Below are 15626 nucleotides of genomic sequence, written 5' to 3'. Positions count from 1 at the left end.
GGTTTGAAACAGAGGGGTGTTATGATCTTATTTGTGCTTTAAGGGATCTATTCAATTGCTAGATCAAAAATAAAAAGGAGAGCAAGGATAGAAGCAGGCAACTCTTAAGGAAGCAACTGCAGTGATCAAGGCAACAGGGGATGATGTTGGAGACTTTAGAATGAGAGGTGGTTGGAAAGTGGGTATGTTGGAAGTTAAGCCAATAGGATTTCCAGATGAACTGGGTGATGGGGAGAAAGTGAAGATTCACGGGTAACTCCAAGGATTTTATTCTGTGCCTTTGGAAGCATTGAGCTGTCATCAGCTGGAGATGAAGAGAGGTGTGAGTGGAGGTAGGTTGGAGTTGGTTTTGAGATGTCTATTAGACTAGACATGAGACAAGTAGAAATATTGAGGTTGTTGTTGGATATGCAAGGCTGAATCAGGAGAGAGAGCTGAACTGCAGATAGATAAAGGACCATGCTACTCTTAAATTCAGAGAGCAGGGAGAAGAGAAAGAACCAGCAACAAAAACGGAGAAGGAGAGCCATCGAGGTCAGTAGGAGGGAAAGTTCAGGGTCTTGAAAGGAAAGGAAGTTTGTCAAGAAGGAGTGACCAGCTGTGTCCCAAGTTGAGGCCTGAGGACTTACCATTGGAAAGTCAATAATGACTATGACAAGAGCATTTTCAGTGAAGGGGCAGAGGTAAACATTTTAATGGAATGAGCTGAGAGAACACACTGCTGTATTTCAACCCAAATTATAAAAGCAGAACTGCCATTGGTGACATGAGTTTTCAAGATGGTAAACAATTCTTAATGAAGTTCTTTACAAAACGAAGTTAAATATTCCCTCAATGCACACAGTAATTGCATTTCTGGAAATTTCAGAGTATAATAAAATCTGTGTTTCAATGTATAGAAATAACCTTGTGTTCGTAGAACAAAGTTACTTCTGACTCACATCATTGGAAATGGGTTTTTTTCACACATGAATGTGCAGAGGGGCTTTGGAAAGTTGAATGGGGTAAGAGATGTTGTGTTGAACTGTCCCACATATAATAGGGTATACAGCATATCTGCCTACCTACCCAGAAAATACCAGCCACACCCCCCAATCATTGTGACACCCAGAAATTGTCTCAAAGATTTCCAAAGTGCTCCCTAAGGAGATAGTCCACCCCTGAAGAGTACCACTATTCTAGATCTAGAGAGTCACTATTATGGCTCTGGTGGGAAAGGTGGTAATTGAAGGGAGTTTAGTAAAAGGATTATTTGTCGATAGGTAGCGTTCCGTGAAACCCAAAGGAATAGTGAAGTATATTAGGGCTTACAACCTGGAAGCTGTTAGCACATCTAGGCCTGAAGGAGAAAGAGGAGAGAAAAGAAACCAGAGCACGCAGAGCAACACCTAAGTCTATGAAGATGGGACCCAAAAAGAGGCATGACCTTCACTAGTCCACCCATGGCTCAGCAGGGAGGGAGCTACAGCAGAAAAACACCATGATTGCTCTCCTATTCTCCGCACTTCTGCTGGTCCCTCCACTGGTCCAGCTGAAGCCAGAGGGCGAGAAGAGCCAGGCAGATGCAGGCTGGAGAGTCAGCCTCCTGGGCCCACAGCAGTGAAGAGGGTGGAGAGTGCTTCTGGAGGGGCAAATGGAGAAGACCTAGCACAGTACTTATCTTTGTTTCCTTAGGTATTCTAAGTAATTCCTATGTGGCCTTTGACTATAGGAACACAGTATTTCATTCATTGTCAGACATATATTTTACAGCATATACCAATACTTTTTGTTGTTTAAAAGGCTCTAGAAATTTGGGGATATATTCATTCTTTGATGTGTTATCAAATGTTTATATTTCATTATATGACAATGTTTATCCAAAAGTATTTTTGTTACTCTCTTTAAGATAGTGTCTTAATAAAGAATGACTGTTTTAATAAAGCATGTGAACATTTTTATTTTCCTCTAAAATAATGAGGAATCAAAGACATGTAAAAGAGTTATGAAACATTTGCTTCTGTCAATATCGATATGTCCAGATCATGGAAAAAAAGAAAATAGGACAAATAAAGTATAAGACAACATCAGCATAAATAGAAAGTAGTAGTGAATTCACCATCAGGATAAACAGCTTCTGTAGAGTATGCCATATGATGCAGGCCAGCCAATGAACCAGTAAAAGAAAGTTGATTTTAAGATTACTGAAAAAAAAGGTAAAAAAATAAATAAAAATAAAAACCTTTCAGTCACATGCACATGTGCTTTTAAACTGACACAGTGGCTTATTTGAGAATACTGAGGGAATGTTCTATATAAACCCTGTCTCTAATATATATATTAGATACACACATAAACACGCACATAAATCCATTTTTTAGTAAGAATGCTGTATGCTCTGACACCATGAGTCCTCTGGCAATATATTCAAACAGTGTTTTCATTTATAATGTTAATTTTTCTTTTAGAAAAAAGGAGGTAGGGAGTTGTAAGTATGATTATCTAGTACAAGCAGAAAAATAAGCAAGATTTTGCTTAAATTGCTAAAATAATACCAAAATATCAATAATTAGGACCTGATTACTCTAATTAGGTATCCACACAACTTCAGGTCCCTAAATATTTGCTCACTTTCTCACTTGAGATAGAGGTCTTTCCATTTGTCAGTGTCAGTATATCCCAAAATGTGAAGTGTAACATACATTATGAACTATCATTTTAAAATATGGATCATTGAATGATACATGCTCTGTTGAATTCTGGATCTTAAAATGTCTTTTATCTTTAGAGTTACTATCAAAAGACAGACTTTTAAAAATAATAGTTAAAGTATACGTGCTATTCACAAGGCTGGAGATGATTTTATATCATTAAACTTCTGCATAAATATGCTTCAATAAGCAATTAAACTGAAGACTCTGGTTTGCATTTTAATCCTCCTTTTTCTCTGTGAAGTCATCACAATCATGTACCTTTGATCTTGCAGTCATTTCTGGCACCAGATTCAGACATCACAAATGAACAATTATTACTTAATAGAATGGAATTCAAAGACAATGGAGTCTAATGAAATGGGGCTTTGTTTTAAACAAAAGTGAAACGTTTTCTAATAGTTGCAAAGAAAGAGTTCTAAGCCCATTAAAGAAATCAATTTATGATCTGAACATGTTGAGAGCTCTTCTTAATGGTCTTCTAGACACCAAGCAGCTTGGAATTTAAAAATTTTCTAGGAAAAGTAAAGGCTGCCTGTCCTTGAGGGCTTCTGTTTCTCTTCTTTCCTTTTACACATATTTTTTTTTCTGCTCCTACAGGCTGTTCCACCTCCCAACTTTGAGATGCCAGTCTCCATCCCAGTGTCCAGCCACAACAGTTTGGTATACAGCAACCCCGTCAGCTCACTGGGAAACCCCAACCTTTTGCCACTGGCCCACCCTTCTCTGCAGAGAAATAGTATGTCTCCTGGTGTAACACATCGACCTCCAAGTGCAGGTAACACAGGTAGGTCCTCATGAGGACACAATGTTAGCAAATCAGTAGAAGGAACCGCTCTAGGCAAGATGTTGACTTTTTCAGTGTTCCATTTGTTATGTTCCTTCGTTGCTTAATAGCCCTATTTTAGGTCTTTAACCTCGTTAGCCTGTCTTGTGAGATCTTTCATAATCTGCTGTTTATCTGTTCAGACTATCTATCACCAACCTCTCATGTGGCTATATTTTAACCGCATGCTTTCTCAAACAGAAAGTAGAATATCCTGTCTCCCGTCTTTTGCTTCTGCTCTTCTCCCACCTAAAATGCCATTTTCCCTTTTCCTCTTAGCCAGATATCACCCCATTCTGTGAAATCTTCCCCTCTGTCCTCCGATAACATTTGTGCCATTTAGTTATTTATTATTTTGATCAATTTTTATTACTTATACAGAAACTTATACCACAAAGCATTTAAAATGGAAAAGAAATGTGATAAAATAGCATAACTTCTAAGAAGTGTGAAATAAAAATAAAAAGAAATGAAATTAAGAGCCCATCGTAAGAACATATACACCTGCCACAAATTCGTTTCAATGCTTCTAAGAAATCCCTACTGTTGTGCAATTCACAGTGTTCCAGAGAAAAGAAATCAGTGCTCAGAAAAAGTTCAACCATTCTTCATACTCAGATCAAGCTAAACACACTATGATGTGCTATATTGAATATGTGTCTGTTTCCCCACTGGATTTAAAGAACCTTCTTGAAGGGAAGAAAGTCTTCCTGATTTGCCAGCTTCACAGTTGGAACTAATTAGATGCATATTAAATACAACCAAACAATTCCTTCACATTTCCAAAAGAAGCACCAAAAATAATTGTATTTCTAAATCATACATAGCAAACCATTATACATTACATTTTATTTTTTAAAAAGCACTCTGTAGGAGAAGTTTAATGTCTCAGGCACACATAACTCTATTAAAAGCACTTTATTCACAGAAGACTTTTTCCTTGAGAAAACTTCCATATCTGCCTTATAATTAAAACTAAACATGTATTACTACTTAGTACGGAAACCTTATATAGAAAATATAACCAAAATAGCCAAATAATAAAATCTTGCTAAGTCTTGAGTCTGAGAGATATGTATAAAGGACTTCATTATGCCATTCTCTCTACTTTTGACTATGATTGAAGTTTTTCATAAGAATTTTCAATAACTGTATGTTATTCCTTTCACGTCATACTCAAATGCAGTTGAATTTCCTATTTGATAAACTCATGCTCATTTTTTCTTGAAATTTCATACTTTATTTCCAAAATATTATTTGTTTGGAAATAATAAACATTTCTTAAAACATAATGAACATTTTCTTCAAATTCCAAAAAAAGAACCAACAAATAATTATGGAGTATCTCTTAGAATCCATTAGAAAATAACCTAGTTGATACTCTGTTCTTTTGGCTAAATCTTGTTCCTTAAAAACTAACAGTAATTATTTTTTTCAATATCTTACTGAAACTTCCCAGCTCTTATATTTTAACACTGCCAAATGTTAATGTACTTTTTTAAGTTAGCAGTGAATAAGCATACCTTTCTAAATTTTTAGCCAATGAAACCTATTTTATGGTGTCAGTAAGGAAAATTCAGGCAGTAAATGAGGTCATTCACTGTGGGTAGGTTCATGAAATGACCAAAGTTCTGGACAATTAGCATTTTACAAAACTAATTATAGAAAATATATTTACAAAGAATTAAACATCAAATATATGGTTATTTAAATATATAGTAAACCTTACGCTTTTTTTTTTACTTTCAGTAAAACATCCAAAAATAAAATTTCAGAGACCATTTAAACACTGGATTTTTAAAATGTAACCTTTGTTAGAAAGAAAGATTCTGCAAAATGTCAGTGATTGAATGTAGGTTTAATGTTTGAGCACAGCATGTCATAATAAAACAAATGTCAGCCTTCCACCTTATTTTACAAATTTAGGACTCTTGGGAGAGCCAAAATACTGTGGTTGCTAAAAGTAAAGTGTGTTGTTTTGTGGGCCTTTAGCCTTTTCTCCTTTTGATCTTCCCCTTTAATCCATAGGTGGTCTGATGGGTGGAGACCTCACATCCGGTGCGGGCACCAGTGCAGGTGAGTAGACTTCTGTATTACAGCAAGTGTCATTGTTCAGGGTTCCTTTACTGGGTGATTTGCAGGAAGTAAGTCTTTTGAACAAAGTAGAGAGATCTGTGAGATGCATGGAAAAATGGCCCCAAGAATTTCTAAAGCATTTTTATGAAGCAGGAGGGGATGGATAGTAACTTAGAAGAATACTGTTAACTAGAACTTTTCTTAATCAAACTTCAGCTAGTCACCATAATCAGAATTGAAAGCTCTGACCAAACCAATTTAATCCTGGATGCCGTCTCTGGATGCAGAAGTACCTTCAGCAAGCCTTGCCAATTGAATTCTGTTAATCATTTCACATTTAATGTGAATCTCTCTCCACCCAAAGAAATACCAAACTCCTGTACGTTTACTTCTAAAGGAGAATACATTTTTAAAAGGAGAAAGTGAGATTATAACCATTCAACAATATTGTTAATAAAATAAAGCCAATTTTGGCATTAAAATGAGCTAGAGAATAGGAATACAGTGTACCCCAAAAAAAGCTCTTTAAATATATTATACTCTTAAGAACTTCTTCCACTATGGCCACACTTCTCCACAGTTCCATATTAATTCATACTATTGTGATTATTGAGATTGATGTCATTTTCAGTGCAGAGATAAGACAGCACAGTAGTTTTTAATGCTCACTGCAGCTCACTATTGGCATAACAAGTAACCATGGTAATTCCTGCAGCTGTAACATGCTGTACATTTAAAATAGTACAAGACAGGCATGAATGACACAAGGTTATGTTTGAAATGTCAAAAACATCCAAGCTTATTGAAATGTCCATGGACAACCTAATTAAAATATTTTGCCAGGGTCAAATTTACTAGCCTGCTAATTTTAAGAAAGAAGATAAAGAAAATCAGCATACAAAAACATTTTTATAAATATATCCACTTGGGGGTAATGTTTCTCGCTTCTGATATTGGCTCTGCATTAATTCAGTGAGTAATGAAGAAAAAGTACTAGAACTACACAGTGAATTAACAAACAGAATCAATGGCACTAGCCTCCTATTTTATCTATCTTTTAAAAATTAAGTAGAGGCAAATTAATGAATAAACTCCATATACTATCTTGCTGAACAGTGAAATGAAGTACTCATTTTTCCCCTGAAAAATACTTTGAGGTTTGTAGCCTCAAAATTACAAAACCAGATCAAAGCCAGACCAGTGTTTCTTGGATTCAAGCCTCTGCCAAAACTATGGTTAGAGAGAATGTTGGGGACTAAGAATTGGGGCTGTCACAAAGACCAAGAAAAAGATAAATTTAAAAAATGGTTTAGATGTTATGATATTTTATCCAGTATCTCGATGCTTTTATAGGAACAGCCAATAGTGGTGATTAAAGTTATTAGAAGTAGTAAAAAAATATATGGGGGGGATGGGTCACTTTCCCTTAATGGAAATAGACTCTTGTTTCTACTTAATAGCTAAAATGCTTTAGGATTCTCTATTGAAAATAAGAAGTGTTTGGTTGTTCAATTATGCTGTCATTGTCAATTCTGTGACAGCCCACTAAGTTTAATGGCCCTCCAGGGAGAGAGAAGATACTCAATCCTGTACGTGTAAAAGTTAGCCACATGTATGGCTATAGCGTCATTGAACTAAAAAAATCTTACGAGCTTAGCAGATTTATCTTCCTACTTCAGGACCTCTGCCATAGACAGAAGAATCTTCTGCTTCAAAAATAGAAGGAAACAAGAAGGATTGCTCCATCCTGATATAATAAACATTATATCTGGATGAGTGTATCTCGTAGCCATGAGCATGTAACTTTCCCAGTTACTATAGACTTCTGAAAAGGTTATTTCCCCACTTTTCAAAAATAGAGGAAGCAGCCCTTTGTAGCTCTGGTTCCACAAACACCTGTTGCAGATGCCATTTAGTAGGCTTCAGCTTAGCTGTCATGTCCTGCTACAGGCTCAACCATCTTCCCCTTCTTTCTCAAACCCGCCAGTATCATGTGTCAAAGCTGAATATATCTGTGCTGATGTCAGAGAATCACATAACACCAGGGGAAGCAAGGCCAGCCAGAATGTCTCTGCATTTTCAGAAAAGAAAACTAAAGCAAAATGACCAAAAGGTATCTTCCAAATTTTGAATATTGTCATTGAAATTCAAGGTCTCAGATAAAGTTAGAAACTCTGAAGCCAAGTGTACATAATTACTTTTCAGGCTTTGTAATTTTTATTCAAAATCAAATCATCTCAACCTGTAAAGAGGAGAAAATACCATGCAAAAAAGAAGTAAATTTAACATTTAGTGTGTGCTTATAAATACCAAGAGACCAAAAAGATAAGCATTCTCTTTTTTCAGCTCAGCTTGATGATAAAGTATAACATCTTTCCCATCCAATCCCCGAGCTATACCTCTCTCTCATTCCATCATCCAGTGAATCAAGTCTTACAAACTCAGCCTCCAAGGTATTTCCTAAGTCTATTCTTTTCTCTCCATTCCTGTCCCAATGCCTTGGTTCATGTTCATAGCAACATTCCAGGGCTGTTTCCAGAGCCCCCTAATTTGTCTCTCTGCTTCACATTGTACCCCACTCCAGTCTCCCCATGACTGATTAGCCTTTCTCATCATTCATGTGCCTAAAATCCAGCAATGGCTTCCCATCTCTTTCAGAATTAACCATGGGCCTCTTATCTCTGGCCTAGCCCTCATCTCCATTCTTAAACTTTTCATTCTGCCACGGCCAGCAAGAACCCTGCACTCTAATAATAGCAAACATTTAAATTGCTCTTACTATGTGCTTTATAAAAAGTAACTCATTTTTTCTCATTATGGCTCTTTAATGCAGACACGCATATTATACCCTTTCTATAGATAGGGACACTGAGACACAGAGAGGTCAAAATAATTGCCCAATATGGAACCCAGGCAGTCTGTCTCCAGAGTCCATACTCTTAACCACTTCATTGTGCTGCTGCTTTCCAAATAGCGTGGAGGCCACCTGCCTTCATGTATGCATTCTTGTGCTCCTTCCCCTCAACTTCCTCTTGATCCTGAGCATTCCTTGTCATCCCTCAGAATTCAGTCCAGCCATTCAGGAAATTTTTTCTTCTGGAAGGAATTATGCATCTCTTTTCTTCCATGGCAGCCTGTGACCACATCACTTACCTCATTGCATTGCAGTTGCAATGTCTGGGCATACATCTTCTTCTTTTTGTTTTAATGTGTATTTTTGAGAGAAAGAGACAGAGCATGAGTAGGGGAGGGACAGAGAAAGAGGGAGACACAGAGTCTGAAGCAGGTTCCAAGCTCTGAGCTGTCAGCACAGAGCTTTACCTGGGGCTCAAACCCACAAACCGCAAGATCATGACCTGAGCCAAAGTCAGACGCTTAACAGACTGAGCCACCCAGGTGCTCCTGGGCACACATCTTTCCCCGGATTCTCAGCCCTCAAGGGCAAACTGTGTCTTTCTTACTCAGTTTGGATTCCCAACACAACACATAAGACATAGTCTATGGCAGATGCTCCATTAACGGTTGTTAGCTGAATAAAGGAAAAAATGATCTACTGGTTATAAATTGTAATCATGTTGATGCAAAAAACTGGAAGAATACTTCAAAGAAATAATGTTAATTTTAAATATGAAAAGATAGACCCTTGATCTGTAGTTTACAAAAATAATGTATTCTTCTGATACTTATATAATGAATAGTGAATTGTTTGATTAAGTGGATGAGCAACATTGACCAGTAAAGTTTTACTCACTTTTCTATCATGCTAGAAATCTAAAGAAATGATATGCTGCAGTAAATGAAATGTGTGTTGGTACCTCAGACCATCACAAATCACCTCTTAAAAAAATTAACCTCTTATCACTTAAATTGAAGCAATTTCAAAGATAAAGGCAAATGGTAATTAAGAAGTAACAGGATAGGTTTGCACTCTTGGTATAAGGGAAGTATATAGCAGGTCATTATATAATACATTAGTAGTAGTGGCATTTCTAGGTTTCAGTTCAGTTATTCATCCACTACTTAGTCCTTTCCTCTCAACAACCAAAATCGGAAGACGCTGCTTTTCAAATTATATTTTGTCATATCTCTGTGTATTAAAACCTTTAACATGCTAATCTTAGTGGTTATTGAGGATTGTTAAAATCGAGCTCGGTTGAGGTTTTATAATCATTAGATTTGGGAGAAATAAGAGGTAAGCATTCTCTTTTTCAGCTCAACTCGATGATAAAGTATGGCATCTTTCCCACTCAGTCTGTGAGCTACATCGTGTGTTGGCTCCGCCTCAGGGCCTCTTGTGCACGTACAGACTGATGTGGTACACGCACAACAATGCCTTGTGTTGGATTATTCACTATCCTATTAGTACCCTTTGTTTTCACTTTGATAACATAGTTGCTTTTTATTGTGTAGGAAGTACCAGTATGCTCAAGGATTCATGATTGAGACAAAAGAAAGAGAGAAAGAGAGAAGGGGAGGGATAGAGAGAGAAAGAAAGGAGAACCCTTTAGGAATCTCTTTGAAAATTTAGAATTTTACAATTTACATAGCTATTTGACAATAAGGCAAAGGAGATTTATGTATATTGGTTAATAATTTTAATTGGCATTTATTGTAAATTAGATATAATTTTATAAAAAAGAAACTAACAGCTGTTTCCTTATTTTGATTGTTAATTGTTTACTATTTTATGCATTTGGTTGTCAAGCGTTGTCACTTCTGGAATGCTTAATTTATATCAGCTAAATACATGGAGACTCGGTGGTGACAGTGTACTGCTGTGGATGAATCACTGAGCAGTGAATAAGGAGCCCCGGCTTCCAGGCTTTGAAAAGACTCCATCTAGCACGATCTTACGCTGTGACTTTGAACCTTTGAACTCAGTACACATATTGGGGATAAGATGCAGATATCTTTAGCGCCTTCTTACACCCAATGTTTATGATTATATGATAATAGACCTTCACTTACATGACTTTCTTTGTAATTCATTTAGTATTGAAAAAGAAAAATTTAGCGTCTTATAAAATAGAACCCAGAAAAGGAAAAAAATCATACAATGTTTTAATTATCCTGTACCAGTGCCATTGTTTTGCAAGTATTTGTTTTTTGAGAATACTTATCAAAAATTTCTTGGCTGACTTTCTTATCAGCCAAAAAGACTTCTCTGCAATTCTTACTCAGTGATTTAAAATATCAGTAAAGTAGTTAAAAATTCAGTCTAAAAGAATTGGCTTTAACAAGTTTACATTTTTGTAATCTAACAATACACAGATTCAGACTGTAATATTCAAGAAAGAGAGATGGATGCCATTTAATTGCTTTCAAACAAGAAAACTACTTTTGTTAGTATAAAATACAACTTTATATTACTTTTTTTAAATACTGTTAAGCAGCATGTGAAAAAAATCCAAATTAATAGTTGGATTCTTGTTTTGAAAGTATTATTCTGTTAGTTTGAATTATTCTGAATAAAAATTCTAAATTCATTTGCAGTTTTACCTTGGGAGTTCACGCAAAACATAAAGATCCAACAGCATTGCTTTATTATTATCTGTGAAATTAACTAACAACGATATTTTTAATCCAAACCAAGGTTATCTAGAATTATTGAAAAAAAAAATACTTAGTCCCCTAGTTGGATAATCTACATCAGGTGATACTTAGCCATCGCCAAGAAAATCAGCAGCCACTTTCCATATACAGGACCTGGAAAATTATAAACTGTACCTTGACACCATTCCTTAGGGGCCAATGTTGAAGTGGCAGAGGCAAGTCAAAGAGACAACAAATGAATGTTACAGGCAAGGTTAGGATATCATAAAATCTGCTTTCAACCCCTTTAGTTTAACTTAGTTCCTTGTTTTAAATTTTTTAAAGTTTGTCTATTATTGAGAGAGAGAGATAGAGAGAGAGAGAGCAGGGGGCAGAGAGAGGGAGACACAGAATCCAAGGCAGGCTGTAGGGTCTAAGCTGTCAGCACAGAGCCCGATGTGGGGCTGGCACCCACAAATTGTGAGATCGTGATCTGAGCCGATGTTGGACGCTTAACCAACTGAGCCACCCAGGCACCCCTAGTTTAACTTAATTCTTAAGGAATTTGATTTCTGCAGAGAAAAACAAAATTTCAAATTATAGCTCCCTAGATGAGTGTTTAGCAGATTTTAGAGCCCTTAGGGTATCATGATTTCTGTCCTCACAATTTGTATATTTTTTATCCCCATCTTTCTATTATATTCAGTAAAGCAACGTAAAAATTTGTCTCTTCACTAATATCCCATTGATTTAACCTGAGAGTGTGACTAATAATAAAACTTTGGTCATTTGTAATATTAATACAAGCGGTTTAATATTTCCCCCTAAAATACTACTTTACTCAGCATTTGTCTTTTTTTCTTTTAACAGTTCTTTTTCCTCACACACTGTTGGTTTTTCTTCTCCTTGTTTTTGGCATCATAAGATTTTATTTGGGGATACTACAGAAAGGAAAGCTCTTTTCAAAATCATTAGTGATATGAAATTGTGCATCCATGGAGGGGAGATGCTGAAGAAGGGATGTGGTTAAAAAAGCCCCTCTTTTGGAAATCAGTTTTTTACCTACCAGGGACTTTCTGGGGCTTCAAGGCTGTTGGCCAAGAGTGTAATTTGCTGTTTTTAGACAAACTTTTGCCAGTCACTTAAATTTTAAGTTTAAAATTCGAGTGTGTTCACTAGACTCTCAATTCAAAGAGTGTTATAGTCATGATACAGTCTTGTTTAAAAGAGTAAATCAAATACATTCCTTTAGTTTACTTTAAAGGAAAATGTATTGTACCAAAACCTGGACAGACAATTTCAATTGATAACCTATGGATGTGTCCACAGGATGCTTTACTATTCACTGTGTTTATTTATTATTGTTCCATTTTAATTGTTTTAACTGAATTTTTTACTCGTTAACTGTTTACTAAACACTGTGCCCTCCTGTCACAATTTCTTGACCTTGCCCTCCGTTTACAACCTCCAATTATGACGAAGAACTGATTATGCTGTATTGGTAGTGTAGGGAGAAAACAACCTGTGATACTATTATAGGTTATTATAATGTAGTAATAATGGCAAATTTAATCTGTGGTCAATTTCCATATTCAAAGATGATAACATTAATTTTCATAACAATCATGAAAAAGGACCCGGGTTAGTTTAACCTTAAGCAACTCAGAGAAATCTACAAGATGGTGGAGCAAATTCTTGCGCAAGCAGTAATTGGGGGAAATATTCCTGAGGCAGATATTCCAAGAAATAAAATAACCAATGAAAATACACGATATGCCTAGGATGACGTTACTGCCCTTGGGAAGTCTGTGAACTCCCATTTTATAGGATTGTTGTGAAAATCAAATGAGGTAATGATGCAAGGCAGCACCTAGCACAGTTTGCACACCAGAGTAAGTGCTTGTTAATAAATGTGAGCACTGTCAGTATTACAATTATCTATATTCTCGATTTCCTAAGCAAAAACTAAAGGTTAGTTTAATGTATTCGCAGTAATAGTAAATGTTCAGTAAGTGAGTAGTGCACCAGTAGGCTTCAGAGATGTCTGCCACGGCCCCTACCCTCAAGGGTGGGAATAAATAAGATATATTAATAAACCAAAGGCAGAATCAGAGTGCAGTGCAACATACTTCCCTTTGAACATTATCATCTTCTGATGTGTTTGTAGCAGTTGTGTAAATGTTAAAACCACAAGTAATTATTCTTTCTCTTCTGTCACATTCTCTCTAATTTGTACTGTCTCAATATTTTTGTTTATAAAAATGACTGAAAGAATGAGCGATTGTGTCAATAATGAAGACACCCCCTCATTTTTAGCAAAGAGACAGCCCCAAAATCTCAAGAAGTGAACAATTAAGTGAGTCATAAATCTATCATTCATTGTTAAGTGCAATTTTTTTAAGATAGCAAGGTTCAGTATCATTTTTATGGTGCAATTAAAAACTATCCCTTCAATAAATCAGTAGTCAAAGTAGAATGATATTTTGAGTGCCTTTGTGCATTGAAAACATCAGGTTGTCAGATTCTTCCTTATTTGCAAATGGAGCTTTTATCCCGAGAAATACAAGGATGCGTTCTAAATCTGAAACATCTGGGTTTTGTAATAATGTAGTAGAATCAGCTTGTGTTCTGGATTCAAATAAAAACTGTCCCACTTACCGACAAGTCACAGAAGCTCCCTGAACCTCAGTTTCCTTATCTGTCAAAAATTGAGAAGATATTGTCTGACCCACATGACTGTTAGGACAAAGGAGAGAGTGGTTCGCCAAAACAGACCTGCTTTGTGACAACAGACTCTCAATCTTTGGAAAAACAACTCAGTGAGAAGTAAAATTTCTTTACTTCTGCCTCACAATCCAGAGCCTATTGTATGTGCTAAATGTTCAGTGCTCAGTATCTAGTTGGCCGATAGACTGTTAATTTCACAAAAGATACTAAACAATACACATCCAAGAGACATCAAGGACAAGTGGGGTAGATATGAAACCCGTGAAGGTCTGGTTCAGCATCAGGGTGACATGGTCAAGCAGAAGAGGCAAGCTCTTTTTAGAATGTCTACTGCCCTCTAACTGGTACAGCCAAGAATAGTCTTGGCTTTTGTGTATTCTTGGAGTATTTTTCTAAGAATACACCACAAAAGACACTGAGGTTTTACAGGAGTTTCTTCATAGTCTAACATTATGCATTATTATATTATTTCCCTAAGAAACCCTCAGATAGAGTGGAGACTTTATTTTATGTTTAAAAATCTGTAATCAGGAGTCTTTACCAGGATAAAAATCAGAAAATTTGCTTTGCCCCTATTCCACAGGAGGCATATTGAAATTTTCATCATTCCCAGATTTCTGACCTCCAAATGTTTTGTGGTTGCCTTTTGCCTTAGAGCCATCCCATGAAAAAGATCTCCTTTTCCCTCAAAAAAAAAAAAAAAAAAAAAAAGATTGTGATTCACAATAGCTGAATAACATAGTTTCTAGCACTTTTAACAGGGTTTCAGGCATTCAGGGCACAGTGAGTGTAAGACTGAAGTCTAGAAGGTCATAATATTTTTCTACTAAACTATTTTAAGTGTATAGCTTCCAGTAGAGCAGTGGGTTGTATGAGCAAGTTTACTGTATACAATTTAAGGTAATTGTATACAGTAGAAAGATGTATGTTTGAGATATAAAACAATGTCCTGATATTGGAAACTAACTTATCTTAAAACCCTTAAAAACTCAGATATAAAACTAATTGATTGTAGTGAGCATTATTATCTATGTGGCACCTTTAGTTTAACGAGACTGTATGCTGTAAATGTTTTTAAATTGTTCTAATGCAAACAAACAAACAAAAAACAAAAACCCAGGTTGATAAACAAAAACTTTTGCTGAAGTAAAAGCAGAAAATAAATATCAGAGGTTCAACTTAATGCTTTTCTATGGCGGTTTGCCCAAAATTCCAAAAACACAAAAACAAAATAAAAAATACCATTAACAAATTACTAAACAAAGTCAGTTTGATACACGTATGTATTAGAAATTATTTTCTAGGTAACAACTAATAACAGATACTATAAAATACTGAGCATTTCACTATCGTGTTAAGTGGTTCTGATGGAAGCTGGTCTCTTAAATTGACAATAGGTACATAAATGTCTCTACCCTCCATTTCAGGGAGATTATTGACTAAAATATTACAAAATCTGCCTTTAAGAGCATATTTAATCATCCACTTGAAATAGCACACTGAAAGTTAAACAGTTGTTCTGGCATTTAGTGTTGCTAAACCCAATATTTCCTATTTGTAAATATTTATTTATCCAGGAGACCAGAAATGCGGTTCGGAACATCACCATTCTGTGCCTCTTTGTATAAGTTCAGCATTTTCTGAACCAGCAATGCCATTTATGACGGCCAAGTTGACCATGTTCCTGAAGTTCTCACATCACCTCTGGCTTAGGAAGACCCTGTAGGTCTCACCTCCCAGGTCTCAGACTTGACTTGTTTCCTCTCTTCCTTTGT

At 36.0% G+C, this 15626-nt stretch overlaps 1 protein-coding gene across 21 annotated transcripts in view; it reads left to right on the top strand.

Moving 5' to 3' along the window:
- Nucleotides 1-15626, top strand: part of MEF2C (myocyte enhancer factor 2C) — a 169360-nt gene that overhangs the window by 133534 nt on the left and 20200 nt on the right. For 20 of the 21 annotated variants that reach the window (XM_027038439.2, XM_027038432.2, XM_027038501.2 and 17 more), the window contains 2 exons: nt 3291-3477; nt 5545-5592. In XM_027038439.2, the coding sequence (XP_026894240.1) occupies nt 3291-3477; nt 5545-5592 (235 nt within the window). The remainder of the gene's footprint in view (nt 1-3290; nt 3478-5544; nt 5593-15626) is intronic. The other variant, XM_027038514.2, reaches the window with a different exon arrangement.

The sequence above is a fragment of the Acinonyx jubatus genome, chromosome A1 (assembly GCF_027475565.1).
Source record: "Acinonyx jubatus isolate Ajub_Pintada_27869175 chromosome A1, VMU_Ajub_asm_v1.0, whole genome shotgun sequence".
NCBI classification, from domain to species: domain Eukaryota; kingdom Metazoa; phylum Chordata; class Mammalia; order Carnivora; family Felidae; genus Acinonyx; species Acinonyx jubatus.
Note: the sequence above shows the minus strand (reverse complement) of the source record. Positions and strands in the feature narration are given on the sequence as shown.